The sequence below is a fragment of the Folsomia candida genome, unplaced genomic scaffold (genome assembly GCF_002217175.1).
Source record: "Folsomia candida strain VU population unplaced genomic scaffold, ASM221717v1 Fcan01_Sc010, whole genome shotgun sequence".
NCBI classification, from domain to species: Eukaryota; Metazoa; Arthropoda; class Collembola; order Entomobryomorpha; family Isotomidae; genus Folsomia; species Folsomia candida.
In genome coordinates this window covers 5040466-5060751 of record NW_019091202.1, presented here as the reverse complement: position 1 = coordinate 5060751, position 20286 = coordinate 5040466, and the positions used below count along the sequence as shown (strand labels likewise).

At 38.7% G+C, this 20286-nt stretch overlaps 3 protein-coding genes across 3 annotated transcripts; 1 reads left to right on the top strand and 2 right to left on the bottom strand.

The window, feature by feature from the left end:
• The first annotated feature begins 3881 nt into the window (after positions 1–3881).
• LOC110854505 lies at positions 3882–9412 on the top strand. The gene is made up of 6 exons (XM_035855350.1): positions 3882–4108; positions 4412–4687; positions 4839–5309; positions 5536–5753; positions 8491–8925; positions 9172–9412. The coding sequence occupies exons 3-6, from the start codon at positions 4948–4950 to the stop codon at positions 9237–9239; spliced, it is 1083 nt and encodes a 360-aa protein (XP_035711243.1). The 5' UTR covers positions 3882–4108; positions 4412–4687; positions 4839–4947; the 3' UTR covers positions 9240–9412.
• A 776-nt stretch (positions 9413–10188) lies between these two features.
• LOC118436843 lies at positions 10189–11349 on the bottom strand. Its single transcript, XM_035855480.1, has 2 exons — positions 11159–11349; positions 10189–10724 (listed from the first exon to the last, which is right to left on the bottom strand). Exons 1-2 carry the CDS (start codon positions 11292–11294, stop codon positions 10195–10197), a joined length of 666 nt encoding a protein of 221 aa, XP_035711373.1. The 5' UTR covers positions 11295–11349; the 3' UTR covers positions 10189–10194.
• Positions 11350–18695: 7346 nt separating this feature from the next.
• Positions 18696–20143, bottom strand: LOC110854504 (zinc finger BED domain-containing protein 4). The gene is made up of 3 exons (XM_022102935.1): positions 19655–20143; positions 19111–19566; positions 18696–18941 (listed from the first exon to the last, which is right to left on the bottom strand). Exons 1-3 carry the CDS (start codon positions 20141–20143, stop codon positions 18696–18698), a joined length of 1191 nt encoding a protein of 396 aa, XP_021958627.1.
• Between the last annotated feature and the right edge of the window lie 143 nt (positions 20144–20286).

Here is a 20286-nt window from a genome sequence, read left to right as displayed (position 1 = left end):
ACAATCAAAAACAACTTAGCATCTTTCCCATGACACCGTACGATAGTTGCCTCGTCTAATTGTCCCGTGCATTATGTGTCATTAACGTTGTAATCAGGTAATAAATTACTTACACCGCGGAGTAATTACGAGGGTTATCTGTTTTGATTATCAAACTCATAAGTGCGGCCGAGGAGATTCTTAAATTCATGTCGACTTGACGTCTCTATCACGCGGCACCTCAAGGCAATTAAAGTGTGCGACCACGAATTTCCACCCTTGCCTGGCTCGATATTTCGCATTGAGCTGTAATGAGCCTGACTTTTAACCTGTCGTAACATAATTAGCATAATTGATGATAATTAAAAATTTCCACCAAATTATGATTTATTAAATTTCACCATAAAATGAAATCTTCATTAACGCCATAGCAGAGCAAAAAATAAATCAATTAATTTTAACCGTAGATAAATCTTGTTAAAAATATCGTGCTTATAGTTGCAAGGACGCACATCGATTTACACAATTGTTATAACTTGTCTAATAATTCAAGCAGGTACGTGTGCATGCACAGTTATTAAATCCAAGATTGCTCTTTGAACAATTAGAAGCCTAACAAATTTCAGTTTGATACGAGTGTGATCCGAGTCACCATATATATGGTGACTTGAGTTGTATAAATACATACATATGCATATGTATGGTCTTTCAGATGCAAATTTTCCCTATATTATTTGTAATGTTCCATTAGGAGCCATTACCAATTTTGCCACCAAATTCCAGCTAAATGTGATGAATTTTATAAATTGGTGTGGGTCACCCCATTGGGTCTGTCCAGGTGAAAATGTGCCCAATTTAAATTCATACTCATACATTAGTACCAATCCTCACACCAAATTTCAGCTCGATTGGATGAGTTTTAAAAAATCGGTATGGGTCACCCTCTCGGGTACCTCCGGTTGAAAAATTTTCCTATTTCACTTCATATTCTTTCAGACGGACCTCTATGCCAAATTTCTGCATTCTAACACAATTTTGAAATTTTGGTGCATAATACCCCACCCACTCCGACGACCCCCACCGGTCAACCACTTGACCGATTTCCACCTCTTCGAACTCGATTCCTAACTTTGTCCAACATGCACATGGTAAAAGTTTCAAGTCAATCGGTTCAGTCGTTTTAGCTCTATCGTGTTTATTGAAGGACGAACGGACATGACGGTGCCATAAGCCCTAACTCGTGCTAAAAATAAAGTTCGCAATAAATTTTGGCTTGACAATTGATTTGCGCATCTGAGGGTTAGAATTTATTTTGCATTCAATTGCACTAAAAATCTCATTTGGCCCGACCACACCCCCTGACGCCGGTGGGGTTGCACGCTGGTCCGGAACACTGAATTTCTTGGCCAAAACCTATTATCACCGATTCGAAAACTAACTACCCCCTTTAGTACCTTTGACATAGATGTTCAATTTTGGAAAGTTTCATTTCAATCGTTCGAGTGGTTATGGCGTGGCATATGCCTAAACTTGGCTTAACATTGGGCTAAATGGGAAAAACTTCAAGCTGAAAATCCTGTCTATTCCTGTGCTTTTCTGAGGAACCGTTAATGTAATACTAAAGCCCTATATCTCATCTACAATAACTATTTTGGGGTCAGTCGGACCAACCGACTGTTGGTTGGTTGGTCCGACTGACCCCAAAATATGATTAGTTGATTAGAAAAGTTTATCCTCCCTCTGGGGTCATATGTATGATAGTGAAGACTAATTTAACGTTTTGGTTCGCTGGTTCGCCAATTTCACGTTTTGGTTCGCTGGTTCGCCAACTTCACGTTCTGGTTCGATGGTTCGCCAATTTCACATTTTGGTTCGCTGGTTCGCCAATTTCACGTTCGCCGTTCGGTGGTTCGCCAAGTTCACGGTTTGGTTCGCGTTCGCTAACTTCACGTTCGCCGTTCGCCAACTTCCCGCACCCCTATCTTTAATGTGTTACAACTTACAACAACGAATGGAACTATGCAACTAATAATTATCCATGGAGAATAGGAATTTTGCAACCAATTTAGGTAATAAAAGATTTTGAAGGAGAGCTTTCCTATACGTATGCATTTTTCGTGTAAATTTGGGAAATCGGTATGTTTTACGTATTAATTCAGAGATTAAACGCTTGCTCAAAAAATGTAATTCGATAACACTGGTTTAAATAGTAAATTTGTTTTCTGAGTAAACAACGTCACATGTTTAGTTGTAAAGTTATTCCGCACTTTTAGAAATCGATATGGAATTTTATCTCAAAACTCATGGAATATTCAATTTTAGAAATTTGAAATTGCATTTAAAGACATAGGATTGGGGTAGAGTGAGATTAACGCGCCAACGCATCATTTAACATCGTTCCTTAGAGTAACCTTAAGGAACTTCTTTCCTCACCTCACTATTTAATTTTCCAGGCACCAACCCAATCAGCCGGTATTATTTATCCTTCATTTCACATTTTACTTTATTCTTACCAACACAGTAAATTATTTGTTGCAAATATCAAATACGTGTCTATTTTTGTCTGCAGTCAATAAATTAAGTTAAAACATCCATTGTTTAAATAGGAGAATTATGGAGGACGACTTCACCCCCGTTAAACATGGTATTCTTGCATCAAAACTCACTTCTGACGGCGACATGTTGCCGGTTATTCTGCCTTATCGGGATGGTCTCCAGGCGAGTTTTAAAAATTTTAAATTCGATTTCGTTTTTTTCAATTGCTCGTGCAAGTTTTATCGAGCTTTATTTAAATTATGTTGGTCGTAATTAGTACAAACTTGGCGACAAGCCCGATAACTCGTCCGAGTACGACTTCGTCTTTCTTCCAACCAATCAATTCAAGTTGGGCTGGACTACGAACGTGGAAATTTCGTGCAAAAGTGACCATTACTGGGTAGTTCCTGCGAGGACTCTAACTGATACACAGTTAGAGTTCCTAGAAAGTGTATTTGAAAAACAGCCAACGCAAAACAGATGAAAAAGTGAGATTTTGGGAGCACACACGATTTCGTGCATTTTCTGCCAAACGTGGTGGCTGCAACTCTCGCCTCACCACCGCTTATATCCAGCAGATATCCTGGCATCAAAAAATTACGTTCGCAGCACATAGGTGGCGTCCGCACCCCTATTTGAACATATTCTCGCCAATTTCAGAGTCGCGTCTCCCGAAATTTGATGCTCTACGATGGTGTGCGTTGTGCCAAATAGGGGTGCCGACGCCACCTAGGTGCTTCCAACGTAATTTTTTCATGCGAAGATATGTGGATATGAGCGGTGGTGCACCACCATCGTGGGGCGAAGCACACACTGCTCGGGCGTGCAGCAGCTACCACGCGCTGCGTTAATGCTACCAATAGGGGGTCAGAAATCGTACCTCTATCGTGGCGTTTTTCCTTATGCACTTTCCACGAACCCTTCCTGGCTCACTCCAAATAAAAAAGCCAGGTGGGTTCGTCGCGGGAACTAGGTTTTCATGAAACAAAGAAGCGAACCTGGGGAAAAACGAAAATACGCCAAGGAGGGAACTTTACACTCTCATAACTCGCCGACCAGCCAGAAGAGATTAACTGATTCACAATTAACGAATAATAAAGCATTCCCCCTCGAACACACCCCACCCCCCACTACAAAATCGTCTCGAGGATGGAGGTCGACTTGAAGATGGAAAATTGTGTCGGTGTCGAAACCCTGGAGAAAAATGAGGGACGGGTGAGTTTTTTATGAAGTAAAACCAATTAAAATTCAATTTTCTAATTAAATCGTGCTTTTTTAATGGAGGTTTTGACCGGGAAGTTTTTCCTGTGTCGATCGATAACCCTGTCGAGCAAGCTGGGCGGCTGTATTCACACGGTTGTGGAGGATATTGAAGGGAACACCCCGTTCGTGGCACTGTTCAATTATTCGATTGACGCTAGAAAAGGAACGACCGACTTCGAGACGGTCGTCCCCTTGGGGACCGTGATGATTGTGAAAAATCCCGTCTTCAGAAAGATCTTTCCCGGAAATTTACCAAACGTTGGAGTAGTCGCTGAGAATCCGGCGGATGTCGAATTGCTCAGTCCGAAGAGAATGAAAACGCTTTTTCCAGGTAATATTTCGATAGGGTAATTAATTAGATGAAAAATTGGATTATTAGTTACAAACATGATTTTATTCTAGATTAGATAAGTCATGCCATGCTTCATTGGACGGGCAGTTAATTAAAATATTAATTGCAATGCTTAGTTTAGTTACGTGTACTCTTAATTACACGAATCCTTAAATGATTAGATGGCTACATACATAGTTAATTATATAAATCATTAAACAGATTTTTCATCACGTTATAAAACTATATTAGACGATTAATGAACTAACTAAACGAGTAATTAACTAAGTAACTTATGCCTAGGTGTCAAATGGAAGTGTCCTCTGCGTTTTCGAGAGATTAGATCTCCCCTCGTCTGGGAATTCGCTCCTGACCAAAGTGACTTCGAGATCGCTGTCCATTTGAAGAATGTGGGAAACAAGGCCTTCCTCGAAAACCGGGCAACCGATGCGATCCGATTCTACAAACTTGAAAATTATAAGTTATACACTGAAAAAATTCTGGGCTTCAACAATGGTGACGCCAAGGCAGTCTACTGTCACGCCAAAGCTCTCATCGGACTTCGACGGTACTCTGAAGGTGGTCAATTTCTGCATGAAAAGCTCACCAAATTCCCATCCTTGCGCAAAGAGAATAAAGATATTCTCAAGTTGAGATAGGATTTAATATGAAACATAATGTAGTTTCTTATCTACTTAAGCAAATGGTTGATAAGTACCTAATTTAACAGATCAATCCTCCCTTACCTGGGAAAACCACCGGGAAAAGAACTTATCGCCGCGTTGCGACGACCAGGGCCGCCAAATAAGATTAAAGCTCCACCAAATTTACCGGCCCGGATGGCGGAGCGCATTTCTGAATACCGCGGCCCCCTTCGACTCGGACCAAGCAGCATTGGCGAGGGGGAAGGATTATTTGCCACGCAAGATCTCGCGGTTGGAACCGTTCTCCTTGTTTGCAAACCCTTCGCCGGGTTGTATGTCAAATCCAAGGACACGAAGGCATTTTCAGAGAATGCGTCCCCCCACGAATATCTTGTCGGCACGATGGCTAACAAGATCTGGCTGGATCCTCAACTTGGTCGTGAAATTTACACCCTTTGGGCTGGACCGGAACTGAAATCCTTGAAGGATGATGACCCCAAAATTACGAAGGTGGACATTGATCGAATTACGAAGATTTACCATGCTAACTTTGCGAGGTAACTTATAAGTTTCGAAATAACGAGCGTGACAAAATTCTACAACCTAAACTTTTACAATCTTTGCCAAATATTTATATGGAGAATAAGCTTACAATTTTTTTAAATTGAGATTATTAGTGTTTCTGTATTTTGTGAAAGTTGTAAAATTACTCTACAAACCTTACAAATTAATTAACCTGCATTCGCTTAAAAATAATTACAAATTTTACTTTAACTGTGACAGAGCGGATGCCGACGCCTTCATTTCTTGCGGTGTTTGGATCCCCCCGTCCAAAATTAATCATAGCTGTGTGGACGCCAACGTTATGATTGGTCACCATGAGACCAGCCTGGTCATGACGGTCACTACGTTCAAAGAGGTGAAAAATGGAGACGAAATCGTGGCGAGCTATGTCGACCCAGTGCGGCCGTTTCCGGAGAGAAATTTCATGGAAAGTCATGGTGAGTTTATACAAATTTGTAATCGTTTCGACTTACATCGTCATATCGTAATTATGCGCACTTATACCTGAAGAAAATTCAATTTTGTGTGAAGTTATGGTGAGTTTGTGGTTATCGAGGGTTTTTTAAGTGTTTCTACTGTGTCACTTTGTGTCCCGGCTAAATTATAAATTACTAAAACCTAAGGATGTAGCCGATATGTATCAATTTTACCATCCAATTTGTCACAATTCAATTGTGTCTGACACTTACGTATGCCAATTTTAACCTGTCATGTTTCTCACAAATTTTAAATGTTTGACAAATTGGACATTTCTGACATGTTAATATGTCATGACGGCACATCCTGATTAACTAGAGTGGATACAACTCTCAAGTGTCTCGGTAGTGAGCGCAATAGCTGATTGTACTCTGTGTGTTAATCAAGTGGGGTAGAGCAAAACGGTTCCAGGAAGCTTTGTCTCGACTTGCCTCGTCCACTTGATTAACACACGAAGTACAATCAGCTATTGCGCTCACTACCGAGACACTTGACAGTTGTATCCACTCTATATACAAAAACCTCAGGATTTGGTCCATACTTTCAGTATTTTTAATTTTCTTTCCTTAATATTGATGTGATTTGTACAATTTTGTACAATTACCTTTTAGATGTGACATTTTGAAAACTTTTAAAATGTTTTCAATTAGGGTTGCCGCGGGTAGCGAAAATGCTACCCGTTACCCGACCCGCTACCCGCAGCACAACTACCCGTACCCGCACGGGTACCCGTGCGGGTACCCGTTACCCGCTACCCGTTATGAGAATTAAGTTAAAAGCTAACCAAACTTCAGAATAAGTTCGATTTAATTAATTATTTGCTCACTTGGGTTGATGTGTAGTTTGAGATAATGCTATACGCAAGTAATGCATGCCATAATTTGTTTTGGGAATGTCACTAGTTGTTTCTGAAACCAAACTTTTTGACTTGCAATGGAACGTTTTTCAAACTACATCGGGATTTCTTAACGAATTATATCAAAAAATCAAGCCAAAAATTAGGAATTATCAGTTATCTCTTCCTTAACGCAAGCTTCCATGACGCGCCGCCTACGTCATAACAGTGACGTCACAACCCTACATTTTTAATTAAATCTCAGCAACTAGGACGAATTTCGAAATTCTGGTCGACGATATTGTAGACCATCCCGTTGTCGTTGTACTCGAGCCGACATCAAACATTTTGGTAGCTTGAGAATGGCTGGATGCCACAAATAATGTAAATTCCATAAGAACACATGCTAATCATCAGGCAAAATTGGCTTATCCATATCGATCAATTTTAAATGCATATTTTTGAGCAGCTAATTATCAACAATAGCGGTGTACAGAATTTCGAAATTCGATTTCTAAGTCACGAAAAATTAGTTTGAAATTTATTAATATTGCTGTGTATTTGTGTATGTAAACGTATGGGAAATCTTGCGATGAGTCCGTGGATCCGCGATTACATTACCCGAATGAGCCGAATTATCCTATTATTTTACACCAGTTATTTTTATTTTCGCGTTCAAATTATACGAAATCATACGAAATTGAATAATTTGAACGCCAAAATAAAAATAACTGGTGTAAAATAATAGGATAATTCGGCTAATGTAATTCAAAGTCCAGAGGGGGTGCAAATTTCGCGCAGTTTAAATTACTCAATGATTTTTTGAGACGACCACGTCATGGAGGCTAGCCTTAAATAGCCCGTTTAAAGACAGCTATTAGGGGCAGAGTTCAAGGACCACCATGGTTTTCGTCCAGTGGAGGAAAAAGTTGCTGAACATTTACTTAAAAATAGAACTTAGCCGCCAATATTTTCTTTAAAGTGGACATTCCACGGAAAGTATCACGCGATTCTTAATTTTTGGCTTGACTTTTAAATACTTATACTTGCTAGACAATCTTGGTGTAGCTTGAAAGAAGGTTCAATCTATAGTTTGATTTTTTTTAATTTAGATTTAAATGAAGTTTTAATTGCAAAATCGTCTATAAATAACATTTTTGCTTCCAATCGGATTCAAGTTTTTCACCTTTAAAGTATAAATTAAAATATCGTCAGTCTTACATAAACACATACAAGTCAAATTATTACTGATATTTTAGAGGAGGCAAATTATGCTTCAGAAGCAATAATTTCTCCGCATTTTCGGGACGTGAAAAGCATTTCAGGCTGCGTGGGGTTCTGTGACCTCCTAAAGAAACTCTCGTTATTATAAACGCCACTTGCTGGCAAATGGCAAGTCACAAATTTTGAAATGGATAAATAATAAATTACCGCTTTTGTTGGTAAATGGACCAACTTGCTGCTAGCTTTCTTTGTGAACTGATTTACGTCGAAAATTAAATAAAAACTAAACTACCCGTTACCCGTGCGGGTAGTTCTCGCTACCCGCAGATAACGGGTACCCGCAAGAATCGTGCGGGTATGCGGGTAACGGGTACCCGACCCGTTACCCGCGGCAACCCTATTTTCAATCAAAGTTTCAATAGTTTTCGGCGAGAAGTTGGTACCAATCCAAGGAGATCCAAGTTTACTTACAGCTATTTGAAAATTGTTCGTTTTTTCACAAAAACTTCCTACAAATGGAACATATATTTCCCATATTTTTTTTAGAAATATTTACAAGCCATATCTATGTACATATATCGTATTTTAAGTATGTGTATTTATACAATTAAAATGTCAATTTTATCCATCTTTCACAGGATTTATCTGCCGATGTCGCCTCTGCGAATTGGAGCGATCCGAAAGTGCCGCTGTAAGCCTGCAGAGAGAAAGACTTCTGAGAAGTCTGACCGTCAATCCGGACAGATATCTGAGTATGTACTTTCTCAGACTCGACTTGCAAACCATCACGGCCTTGAAAGATCTTCGTGCCGCCTCGCCCGACCTCAATTTTGCCCTGACGCATTCCGAAATGTCTAAAATTGTGGCAACCGTCCTGCTACGAGGAGAGCGTTGTGAGCCATGTTTCCTCCTTTTGGAGACAATTTACAGTGTCATCGGAAACATCCCGCCCAACTATGTGGCTCATGCCTATGCCGAAACTATTTTGATTTGTTGTATGAAACTTGGCAAGGAAAAGGCTGTCCTGGAAAAGTGGGTGGAAGAAGTGCGGAAATATTGTCGTCTTTACGCCGGTACGCTGCACTCTTAGAAACGTGGTATTGAAAAAAACCTTACGGTATTGATACGTGACTCTACCGCCTTGGTATTAAACGGTTATACCATATTGGTATAAAACCGGTATTGAAATTATACCTCATGGTAATAATTTTAAGACTAATTGGTATTAACTTTTTTACCACGCAGTATTAATTTAATACCTGATCAATACCATGCGGTAGAGTCACGTATCAATACCACCGGTTATTGATTTTTTTAAGAGTGTGGAACATGTTCGGGCAGGAAATTACCCAACAATTCCGGAGGATTTGAAAACATTTGGGATTGAATTCTTCAACGAGGAGACGGATTAATTAAGTGTGGATGATTATTTCATATTTAAATTTTCCAATATTTCTATAGTTTGGTTTGTCGTTCATTTTGCTTTGGACAGTTTAAGTTTGGTTTGATGATTTGATATGGAATTAGTAATTAAATTGACTTGCTTATGTTGCAGACATATTTTCCTTGTTTTTGAAAACGTCTTATTTCAAAGGTGCCATAATCGAGATTAAGGCTTCATTTCATACATTGCATATTTGCATACATATCTATATGTGAGCAAGAAATCTGGCTTAAATATAGTTTCATATTCTAAAGGATCGGCGAATCTATTTTCAGCCGTTACATGGCTATATAATTCTTAAAGCACCTTAACGGGGCACAGAATATATGCATGATTTCTAAATGAAGAGCAAAGTCTAGAAATTCGCGACTTTTGCGTGACGTAATTTATGGATATCCCCCAATTAACCTAAAATAAGAATGGCAATGTTGGCTTAGATATCTACAAGACTTTGAAAGTATGTAGATGTACATATTTTCCATTTTTACACAGGTACATGATATGTAAATTGTCCTGAGGACATCAAGGGAAAAGGAAAGGGAGGAGTTCAGTAAGTTTGAACGGTTTGGAGAAATCTAAAATTATCCCAAATGTATGTTCCGCAGACGTTTCAATTTTAATTTCCATTACAAAATGCCGGATTCAAAATGGGTGAATCTTCAAAAACATGGATTCTCTAAGTCTGACTCAAGTAATATGTATTTGTAAAAATAATATAAATAATATGCAATAATAATATATGTTTGTAAACGAAAGAAACAAATACACCCGTTTTCAAAAAGAAGGAAATCTAAATCAATTTAATTTCCGATTATTTATCAAACAATATTAAATTTCCAAAACCAAATTGACGACAAAGCAAAAATATTAGAAAACTTGAATCATCCTCCCCACTTAATTAATCGTTGAAAAATTCAATCCCAAATTTTTTCAAATCCTCCGGAATCGTGGGATAATCTCCGGCCCGAACATGTTCCAGCGTGCCGGCATAAAGACGACAATATTTCCGCACTTCTTCCACCCATTTTTCCAGGACTTCCTTTTCCTTGCCCATTTTCATACAACAAACCAAAATAGTTTCGGCATAGGCACGAGTCACACAGTTGGGCGGGACGTTTTCGATGACGGCGTAAACTTTCTCCAAGATGAGCAAACACAGAAAATTAAGCTCTTCCGCATTGGCATTTAGCATGATGATCGAAGCAATTTTATAAATGTCGGAATTCGTCAAGGCAATATTCAGGTCGGGCGTGGCGGCACGAAGTTCTTCAAGGGCGCCAATGATTTCACAGTCGGCATGGAGACTGCCCGCCTTCAAATATCTGACCGGGTCGAATGTCAGACTTTTCAAGAGTGCTTCTCTCTTCGTGATTACATAGGCACTTTCGGATCGGTCCAGTTCGCAGAGGCGACATTTGCAGATAAATCCTGTCAAAAATGTACAAAATTTATCTCATTTTTTAGGTATAAAAGTATAAATGTCATGATTACGATAGGATAATATGCACATATCCTACTTATACATATATTTGAAAAATATGGGAAATATTTTGAATATTTGTGAAGTATGTTCGTCAAAAAGCGTAACAACATTTGAAAATAAATGTATGAAGGATTTTCCGCAAGTTATTTGCGGTATAACTTACACTATTTAGTGATAAGTGAATAAAATAGATTATACATACTGCCGAAAATTACCAAACAATATCTATGCAAAAATTTTTTACTAAAAAATACAAAAATAAAAATATTTACCATTTTCTAAAGTTTTGGTAATTTATAATTTAGGAAACACCAACAACCCAATGACAAAGGGGAAGTACTTAATTAAAAAAAACTCTGATTAAACAAAATAAACTCACCATGACTTTCCATAAAATTTCTATCCCACAACGACCGCAGTGCGTGGATATAGCTCGCCACGATTTCCTCCCCCTTTTTCACCTCTTTGAAAGTAGTGACCATCATGACCAGGCTGGTCTCATGAGGACCATACATCACGTTGGCGTCCACGCAGCTATGATTAATTTTGGACGAGGGGATCCAAATACCTGAAGTAGTGAAGCCGTCAGTGTGCTTCCTGTCATGTCACATTTCAAATTTAATTGTAGTCATCATTTTTCTAAATAAGTTATATTGTAATTTCTAAATTCAGTCACATGGTCATGTTGAAGTAGCAAATCTCCGCAAGTCGGGCAATGTCAACCTTCGTAATTTTGGGGTCATCATCCACCAAAGATTTCAGTTCCGGTCCAGCCGAAAGGGAGTAAATTTCATGGCCAAGTTGAGGATCCAGCCAGATCTTGTTGGCCATCATGCCGACAAGATATTCCTTGAGAGACGAGCAGCCATTCAAAAATGCCTTCTTCTCCTCTGCTTTGAAATACACTCCGGCGAAGGGTTTGCAAACGAGGAGAACTGTTCCAACGGCGAGATCCTGCGTGACAAATAATCCTTCCCCCTTGCCAATGTTGCTTGGCCCGAGTCGAAGGGGGCCGTGGTATTCAGAAATGCGGTCCAACATCCCCACCGGTAAATCTGGCTGAGCTTGCTTCGTATTCCGTGGCGCTGGACGTCGCAACGCGGCGATAATTTATTTTCCCAGGGGTTTTCCCAGGTAAGGAATGATTGATCTGTTAAATTTTATATCAACCATTAAATAAATTACGTAATAAATTATAATTATTTTTCTAATTAAATCGCACCTCAATTTGAGAATATCTTTCTCCTCTACGCGCAAGGATAGGAATTTGGTGAGCTTTTCGTCCAGAAATTGCCCACTTTCAGAGTACCGTCCTAGTCCGATGAGAGCCTTGGCGTGACGGTAAATCGCCTTCACGTGACCATTATTGATCTCAAGAACTTTTGTTGTACAAATTAGAGCTGGATTGAAACAGTCCAGTTTGATCAGAGCGGCCGCCTTGTTTGATAAGATGTCCGATAAGAGTGACGACGACGCTGGTGGAGCTATCTTCCCCTCCTCTTCAGGTAAATATTCCAGAGCAATGTTGTAGAATCGGATCGCATCAGTTGCCCGGTTTTCGAGGAAGGCCTTGTTTCCTACGTTCTTCAACTTGGTGGCGATCTCGATGTCGGTTTGTTCAGGAGTGAATTCCCAGACGAGGGGAGAATTCAACACTTTTCGAGACTCGTCGGGTAAATCGGACTTCCATCGGACACCTGGGTAAAGATTTATGTAAAGAAATTAATTAATTAATCGTTAAATTCATAAATTAAAGAATGATTAAAGTCTGTTCAATAATTGATCACATAATCCTCCCTTCATTTAACAAAATACTCATCTAATGAATAATATGATTTGGTCAATAATTTTATTATGTAGTCATCCAATAAACAATTTAACGACTCATGTAATTAAGAATATAAATAAGAATGTAATTAATAATTTAAATAAATCTTATCCAAATATTACCTGGAAAAAGCGTTTTCATCCTCTTGGGACTGAGAAACTCGACATCCACCGGATTTTGGACGATCACTCCAAAGTTGACGTTGAGAGAATCCGTCTCTGGCTTTTTGAAGACGGGATTTTTCACCATCATCACCGTCCGCAAGGGGAGGACCGTTTCGAAATCTGAGATCCCCATTCTCGCAACGGAATAATTGAATAGTGCCAGGCGCATGGCTTTCCTTCCTTCGACATCTTCCACAGCAGTGTCCACTCCGAAGAATCGGCTCGACGGGGTTATCGTTCGACAAAGGAAAAACTTTCCGGTCAAAACCTTCGTTAAAAAATGTCAAATAAAATTAGACGATTGAATTTTTGAGTTCAACAATTTCATAAAAACATTACCCGTCCCACATTCGTCACTAGGGTTTCGATCCCGACACAATTTTTCATCTTCAACTCGACCTCCACCCCCTCGTCGTAGGTGGGATAGGTTTTTGGTTCGAGCAACCCCATAAAATCTTGCTGCATAAATTTCATGCGGTCAATGCCCTCTCGATGAATGCGATTCATGACGGAAATGACCTTATCTCTCGAAGTGTTGTGGCGGATTAAATCTTTTTCAGTTGGACGTCGTAAAGTTGCGGGGACGTTACCCCATGGGTGAGGGGGCGGCATATTTGGTGTTGTTTGTCCAGTGGGTGTCCAGACGGAATTATTTATTATTTAAAATAATTATTTGTTTGTTTGTGACAGAGTTGGGACTTTTGATCAGGTCCTCACCCTCCCCTCCCCTCAGCAGTTCCTCAAATTGTTACTCCTCATCCTCCCCTCTCCTCACTAAATCCTCAAATTTTTAGTCCTCTTCCTCCCCTCTCCTCACTAAATACTCAAATTTCTAGTCCTCCTCCTCCCCTCTCCTCAATAAATCCTCAAATTTTTAGTCCTCCTCCTCCCCTCCCCTCAACAAGTCCTCAAATTTACCTCTTACAAATTATCCTCCTTATCTCCTGTTTATTCAAGTGTCGCAAATCATCACTGCTGTTAATATGAAGACAATCCTCTCTCAAATTAGTCAAGTTTTGACCCTTCTTTACAAATCGTCCAGTCTTGAACAGTTTATTAAGATGACCAACAAAAATACATAAAAAATAAATAAAAATATACAAAAATATATATTTACATGTCTACATGCAAGATTGTAGTAGTAAAACGCCTGAAATATCTCTTCATCAAAACTCGTCCGACGATGATATGGATTTCATGAATGTTTGCTCCACAACACCCACCACGTCGACTCAGGATGAAATGAGTTACATTAATGAACCATGTATCGGAAAAGATGACGACCCGTTGGTGTGGTGGTCACATAACGCCGTTCGTTTCCCAAAACTGTCGATTTTGGCTCGTCAGTTCTTATCAATTCCGACGAGCTAAGGGGAGGTGGAACGTCTATTTTCCATCGCAGGGAATATCAAGAGAATTCGAAGGAATAGATTGAAAAATGAGAATATAGAAAACCTGATATTATGGCGTGAACAGCGTATGGTGACCTTGAAAGATTCGCTTGGGATCAAACACTAAAAAATGACAGCTTGTTATAAACTCGGTGGAAGAGTAGACGGGGTTTTTAATAAAATTTTTGGGGGTCAGACAGTCTGACCTCGCTGGTTAATGTATTTCTGGTCTATGAAATTCTGGTGCTATATTTTAACTTCTTGATGCTGAAGTAACTTTAAAATTAAAATGGAATTCGTAAACTGTAATTAATATGCATAAGTTGTAATACTACAATTTTTATTCCGTACATACATATTTACATTTGTAATTTTTACTTGTGTTCAATTGTTTGGGGTCAGACAGTCTGACCCCGCTGGTTACAATTATGTGTAATTCTTGTCTATGAAATGTTTGTATTATATTTTAATTTGCTCATGCTGAAATAACGTTAAAATAAAAATTAAATTCGTAAACTATAATTAATATGCATAAGTTTTAATGCTACGATTTTGATATGTACATACATACATATGTAGTTTTACTTATAAATTATTTGGGGTCAGACAGTCTGACCCCAGTGGTTAATGAATTTCTGGTCAATGCAATTCGGTGCTATATTTTAACTTGATCCTGTTGAAATAACTTAAGTAAACATAATAAGTAAACATTGAATTTGTAAACTATAATTATATACGTTCGTTTTTATACTGCACATACATATGTAATTTTGGTGTTATGTTATTCACCAAGGAAGAAAATCACCTTGGAGTAAGATAAGTTTTTAAAAAACTTATTTTATTGTTTATTGTTTATTATTGTGTATTGCCACACCCAGTTTGACGGAGCCTTACGAAATGCATTGCAAGATTGCATCTGCACTTTATCTTCCTTTGTTAAAAAATCTTTATCTTGCTTTCCTCCTCCTCCTTTTCTTCCGGCAGAGCACGATGAAGACTTGTTGATACACACAATGTTTAACATTTTGCTTGGTCTGAATAGAGTTGTACTTATGCCATGGCCATGACATTTAGGTATCAGTAGAATGTCCTACTTCTTGGGCATTTTGAAAAAAATACAGTTGGCTTACTGTTAATTAATATTTGCAATGCTAAATTTAGTGCAAATTATATCATATTTAGTTATTTTAAGTTATATAGAGCACGTCACATATACATGACTGTTCAACACATTATCCAACAAATACTTTAAATTCCCAGAAATTCCCAGCATTTTCACTTGAACACATAAAGGGCATATTGGATACTTGTTGGGAACGCTGGGCACGATGGCAACTATTAGCATTTCTTCTCATGCCCAGAGCATTGTACAGCTCTTTTTATTTAACTAATGTCCAGCTTTAACCGTTTATTTGCCCTCATCTCTTCCGGCAATGCTCCATGAGTACTTGTATGTATACTTACAATGTTTAACGTATGCAGGTAGCTCTGATTCTGTTATTTGAAAGAAGTGCTCTGTCCAGTTTAACTATAATGTTTGTGGAGGTGTAGTCAGCCCACGCCATTGTTGGTACTCATTCAAATTAAAGATAAATTAACTAATTTATTCAAAATGGATAAGTTGTATTTTTTCAACACACCTCCTGAAATGGAGGAAGAGGATTTGCGTCGCTTTTTGAGGAATAAAGGTACGGTTTATGGTAATTTTTTTTTTATAAATTAACTAGACGACTGCTTTTTAGTTGGACCTGTGCCCCTCGTGAAAATATTTGAGGAAAGTGAAACCCATGACGCCCAAGGATTCGTCATCTTTAGGGATAGAGAACAGGCTGGAGAAGCCTTGAACTGCAATGGTGATGTATGCATGGGTCGGAAAATATTTTTCCGTTACCCGTGGTCATCAATTGACCAATTTGTGAAGAGGACAAAACATCGGTACGACGACACTACTCCAACTGACATTAGCCAGCCAGTGGAGTTCATGATATTCGAGAGAGGGAAATGTAAGCCAAATTTAATTTCCACTGAGTTATTTGTACTCCTACAACGAGATTTATTGATTATATTTAACTCGAGATTTTTAATTTCCTCAGCGGTGAATTTGTCAATAATTTATTTTCTAATTAATATGTACTGATTATTCAATAGGTGTCACAGATTTACCTGGAAAATTTGAGGCAATAAGTATTGCCTCAGAAAACAAAAGAAAGGTATGAATGTAGTATTTACATACTATATTTAGTTAATCACGTAGGTGTGCAGCAAATTAAATGCTAAATAATCTCCAAATTTCAGGAGCCAAAGCGATACTGGGAACAAGTCCAGCAATGCGAAAGATTCTTTGGCAAGACCAATACAAAGCCGCAAGAAATGAACGAGACCATGGCTAAGGAGATCTTGAAAGCAAATTCCCAGCAAATTAACGTCGGGTCACATCCATTGGAGGATATGATCAAAGGACTTCAGATTGACAAAAAAGTATTCGCGAAATTGAGCTTCGATTATGATTTATTTAAAGACAGCCAAGGTATCTTAGTCTCAACAGTGCGTCATCTCCGTGATTTGGTGACGCATCTTGCAACTAAGAAGGTAATTGGATTAGATTTAGAAGGTTATAACCGTGGAGTGTATCGAGGTACCACAAGTATCATTCAAATTTCCACCGAGCAAAATAATTACGTCGTTGATGCGTGTGCACATCTAATGCGCCCTGCTATTAAAACAGGACTCAAGTTTATTTTAGAGTCTCCAAACACATGGAAAATAATGGCAGGATTAAAATCCGACAATTTATCCCTGCAGAGGGATTTCGGGATTTACCTTTTTCCCGTCATTGAGCTCCAGATTGCTATGCGGTTTTATCTTGAGCTGTTGGGAGAAAAATGCTTAGTTTGTCAGAGGCTGACATCACTATGCCCAAGAGGAAGGCACGGGTCTGTTTTACAAGAATGCATGGAATCTTCATTCGATAAAATATTTAAGCATTTTTATCCCACTTTGGAAATGAGCAAAGTGCCACAAAAAGCCAACTGGTGTACACGTCCAATCCATAATGACCTCTTGCGATACGCAACTTTGGACTCTGCACTGGCGTTGAACATTTGGGACAAGATGGCAGTTCAATTTAGAGAGAAAAGTAAGCTTGACATAATACAGGACGACGTAGTAGTACGCTCCAACATTCTTCTTCTCCAATTAAACCCTTTTGAGAAGGAAGAAGAGGACATTGAAAAGTTTGTTAGAAAAAATTTTAGCTTTGGTGAAGCGAAAGAAATAGGAAGAGCTGCAATGAAATTTCGAAATTACGTAGGTATCATCCCCAAAAAACCTGTTTCCGAAATTTGGCCAGATGAAGGTGTTGTTAAGTTTGTAAATTTATATGTTGGGGGCGCGGAAAACTCGGTACTTATGAAACAATTACAGAAACACTTGAGTTCAGATAATGCATTGCGAGTATTGAAAATAAAAGGCTCCCTGAATTAATTACAAAAGAGGAAAGTGAAATAACTTGCACGAGGTGCAAGCAAAAAGGTCACGTAATGAAGGTTTGCACTGCAGAGCGTGTGCGGACCGATGAGGACCGAAAAAAGGACAAAGACAGGTATAGAGAGAAAAGACGAACTGCAAGAGACTCCGCATTTTCAAGGAAATAGTAAATGGCATATCAAACAATAAAATAAGTTTTTTTAAAACTTATCTTACTCCAAGGTGATTTTCTTCCTTGGTGAATAACATAACACCAAAATTACATATGTATGTGCAGTATAAAAACGAACGTATATAATTATAGTTTACAAATTCAATGTTTACTTATTATGTTTACTTAAGTTATTTCAACAGGATCAAGTTAAAATATAGCACCGAATTGCATTGACCAGAAATTCATTAACCACTGGGGTCAGACTGTCTGACCCCAAATAATTTATAAGTAAAACTACATATGTATGTATGTACATATCAAAATCGTAGCATTAAAACTTATGCATATTAATTATAGTTTACGAATTTAATTTTTATTTTAACGTTATTTCAGCATGAGCAAATTAAAATATAATACAAACATTTCATAGACAAGAATTACACATAATTGTAACCAGCGGGGTCAGACTGTCTGACCCCAAACAATTGAACACAAGTAAAAATTACAAATGTAAATATGTATGTACGGAATAAAAATTGTAGTATTACAACTTATGCATATTAATTACAGTTTACGAATTCCATTTTAATTTTAAAGTTACTTCAGCATCAAGAAGTTAAAATATAGCACCAGAATTTCATAGACCAGAAATACATTAACCAGCGAGGTCAGACTGTCTGACCCCCAAAAATTTTATTAAAAACCCCGTCTACTCTTCCACCGAGTTTATAACAAGCTGTCATTTTTTAGTGTTTGATCCCAAGCGAATCTTTCAAGGTCACCATACGCTGTTCACGCCATAATATCAGGTTTTCTATATTCTCATTTTTCAATCTATTCCTTCGAATTCTCTTGATATTCCCTGCGATGGAAAATAGACGTTCCACCTCCCCTTAGCTCGTCGGAATTGATAAGAACTGACGAGCCAAAATCGACAGTTTTGGGAAACGAACGGCGTTATGTGACCACCACACCAACGGGTCGTCATCTTTTCCGATACATGGTTCATTAATGTAACTCATTTCATCCTGAGTCGACGTGGTGGGTGTTGTCGAGCAAACATTCATGAAATCCATATCATCGTCGCACGAGTTTTGATGAAGAGATATTTCAGATGACGTGGATGGAACGGGATCCTCCTACACAAATATGTATATACACTATTAGTTTAGTAAGCATGCATGCTCTCTCAAATACAAATTAAAATGGGTTCAGTCAGAATCTGAACCCCCGTTCCGTCGTAACATTTTATTTTGAAAATTGGGGTCAGACAGTCTGACCCCGTCAAGTATTTCAAATTTTAAATACCTCACAAATTTCCGGTAACAACTCGGTGAGTTTGATTTTTAACAGTCCTTTGGCTTCGTCTTCAGTAAGGGTTGGAGCGAAAGGGAGGATCATCCTAAATGGCTTAGTTTTCACCCTAGGGTCCAACAGCGAAGCAAGAATATAAGCTTCCTGTTTCATGACGCTGTTGAATCGGGACTCCATATTTGTGAGTAATAATTTCTTGAAGCTTAGAAGTTCCTTGGGGGACGATTGCGAAATATCATAGACAGCCTTTCTAATGGTCATAATAACCCGTGAAGACATTACGGCGTTCCCTTGAAACCTATCGGTCAGGATCTGTAAGGGTTTCAAATATCCCACCATTTCTGAAATTAAGGCTTTTTGATGTACAGAAGGAGGGTCTGGGATTGTAACTCGCTGGCTTTTGTTTTTCGCCTCAATTAATGCTTGCTGGACTGCGATAAAAACATCCTCCTACAGTAAAAAATAATATTGTTAGTTAAAGGAGGAGCTGCAATATTAATTATCCGGGGTCGGACCGTCCGACCCCAGTTGTTATTACCTCGAGCAATCTCTCGGCTGCAAAAAGGATAGAGTTCCAGCGGGTCTGGCCAATCGGGACGACCTGGTTCTTGGTTTTCGATGCAAGCTCGTCACTCATTAAGTTTGATTTTCGAAATATTCTTATGATTGAATTCATGTACCGGACTATCTGTTTGACTTGATCATCTTGCTTGATAGCGTCATTGATAGCTAGCTGGACGGTGTGTGCGAGGGAACGAAGACGTTTTACTCCTTTCAAGTCTATTTCAACATCGTGTGCAACAAAATCATTTGTTAAGTCAAATATCTCCACATCTTCAGCCTCCTCCGCTTGAATTTCAATCTCTGCTACAACTTCTTGGCTCCCCGCTTCAGTTTCGGAATCTGTGGGGTCAGACAGTCTGACCCCATTATCAATATCCCCAAGTTTCACAAAAATTTGCCACGGATCCACAATTTCGTCGTCGAAATTAAAAGCTTTGCATATGTTTGCCGCGTTGTCTGCCATTATGAATCCAAGCCGGTCTTCTGGAATACCTCTTTCGATGATAAGTGATTTAAATGCTTCGCGGATTGCAGTCCCAGTGTGACTACCAATCATCTGCTTAAATCCTAGAGTTCTCGTAACCAGTTTCCATTCTCTAGTAAGGT

Coding starts and splice junctions, on each gene's coding strand:
- LOC110854505 (XM_035855350.1), top strand. CDS start 4,948: ATGGCGGAGCGCATTTCTGAATACCGCGGCCCCCTTCGACTCGGACCA. Junction 5,310..5,535: donor TACCATGCTAACTTTGCGAG/GTAACTTATAAG, acceptor TAACTGTGACAG/AGCGGATGCCGACGCCTTCA. Junction 8,926..9,171: donor ATATTGTCGTCTTTACGCCG/GTACGCTGCACT, acceptor GATTTTTTTAAG/AGTGTGGAACATGTTCGGGC.
- LOC118436843 (XM_035855480.1), bottom strand. CDS start 11,294: ATGTATGGTCCTCATGAGACCAGCCTGGTCATGATGGTCACTACTTTC. Junction 10,725..11,158: donor AAATTTTATGGAAAGTCATG/GTGAGTTTATTT, acceptor CATTTTTGACAG/GATTTATCTGCAAATGTCGC.
- LOC110854504 (XM_022102935.1), bottom strand. CDS start 20,143: ATGGCAGACAACGCGGCAAACATATGCAAAGCTTTTAATTTCGACGAC. Junction 19,567..19,654: donor CAGCCGAGAGATTGCTCGAG/GTAATAACAACT, acceptor TTTTTACTGTAG/GAGGATGTTTTTATCGCAGT. Junction 18,942..19,110: donor TGTTACCGGAAATTTGTGAG/GTATTTAAAATT, acceptor ATATTTGTGTAG/GAGGATCCCGTTCCATCCAC.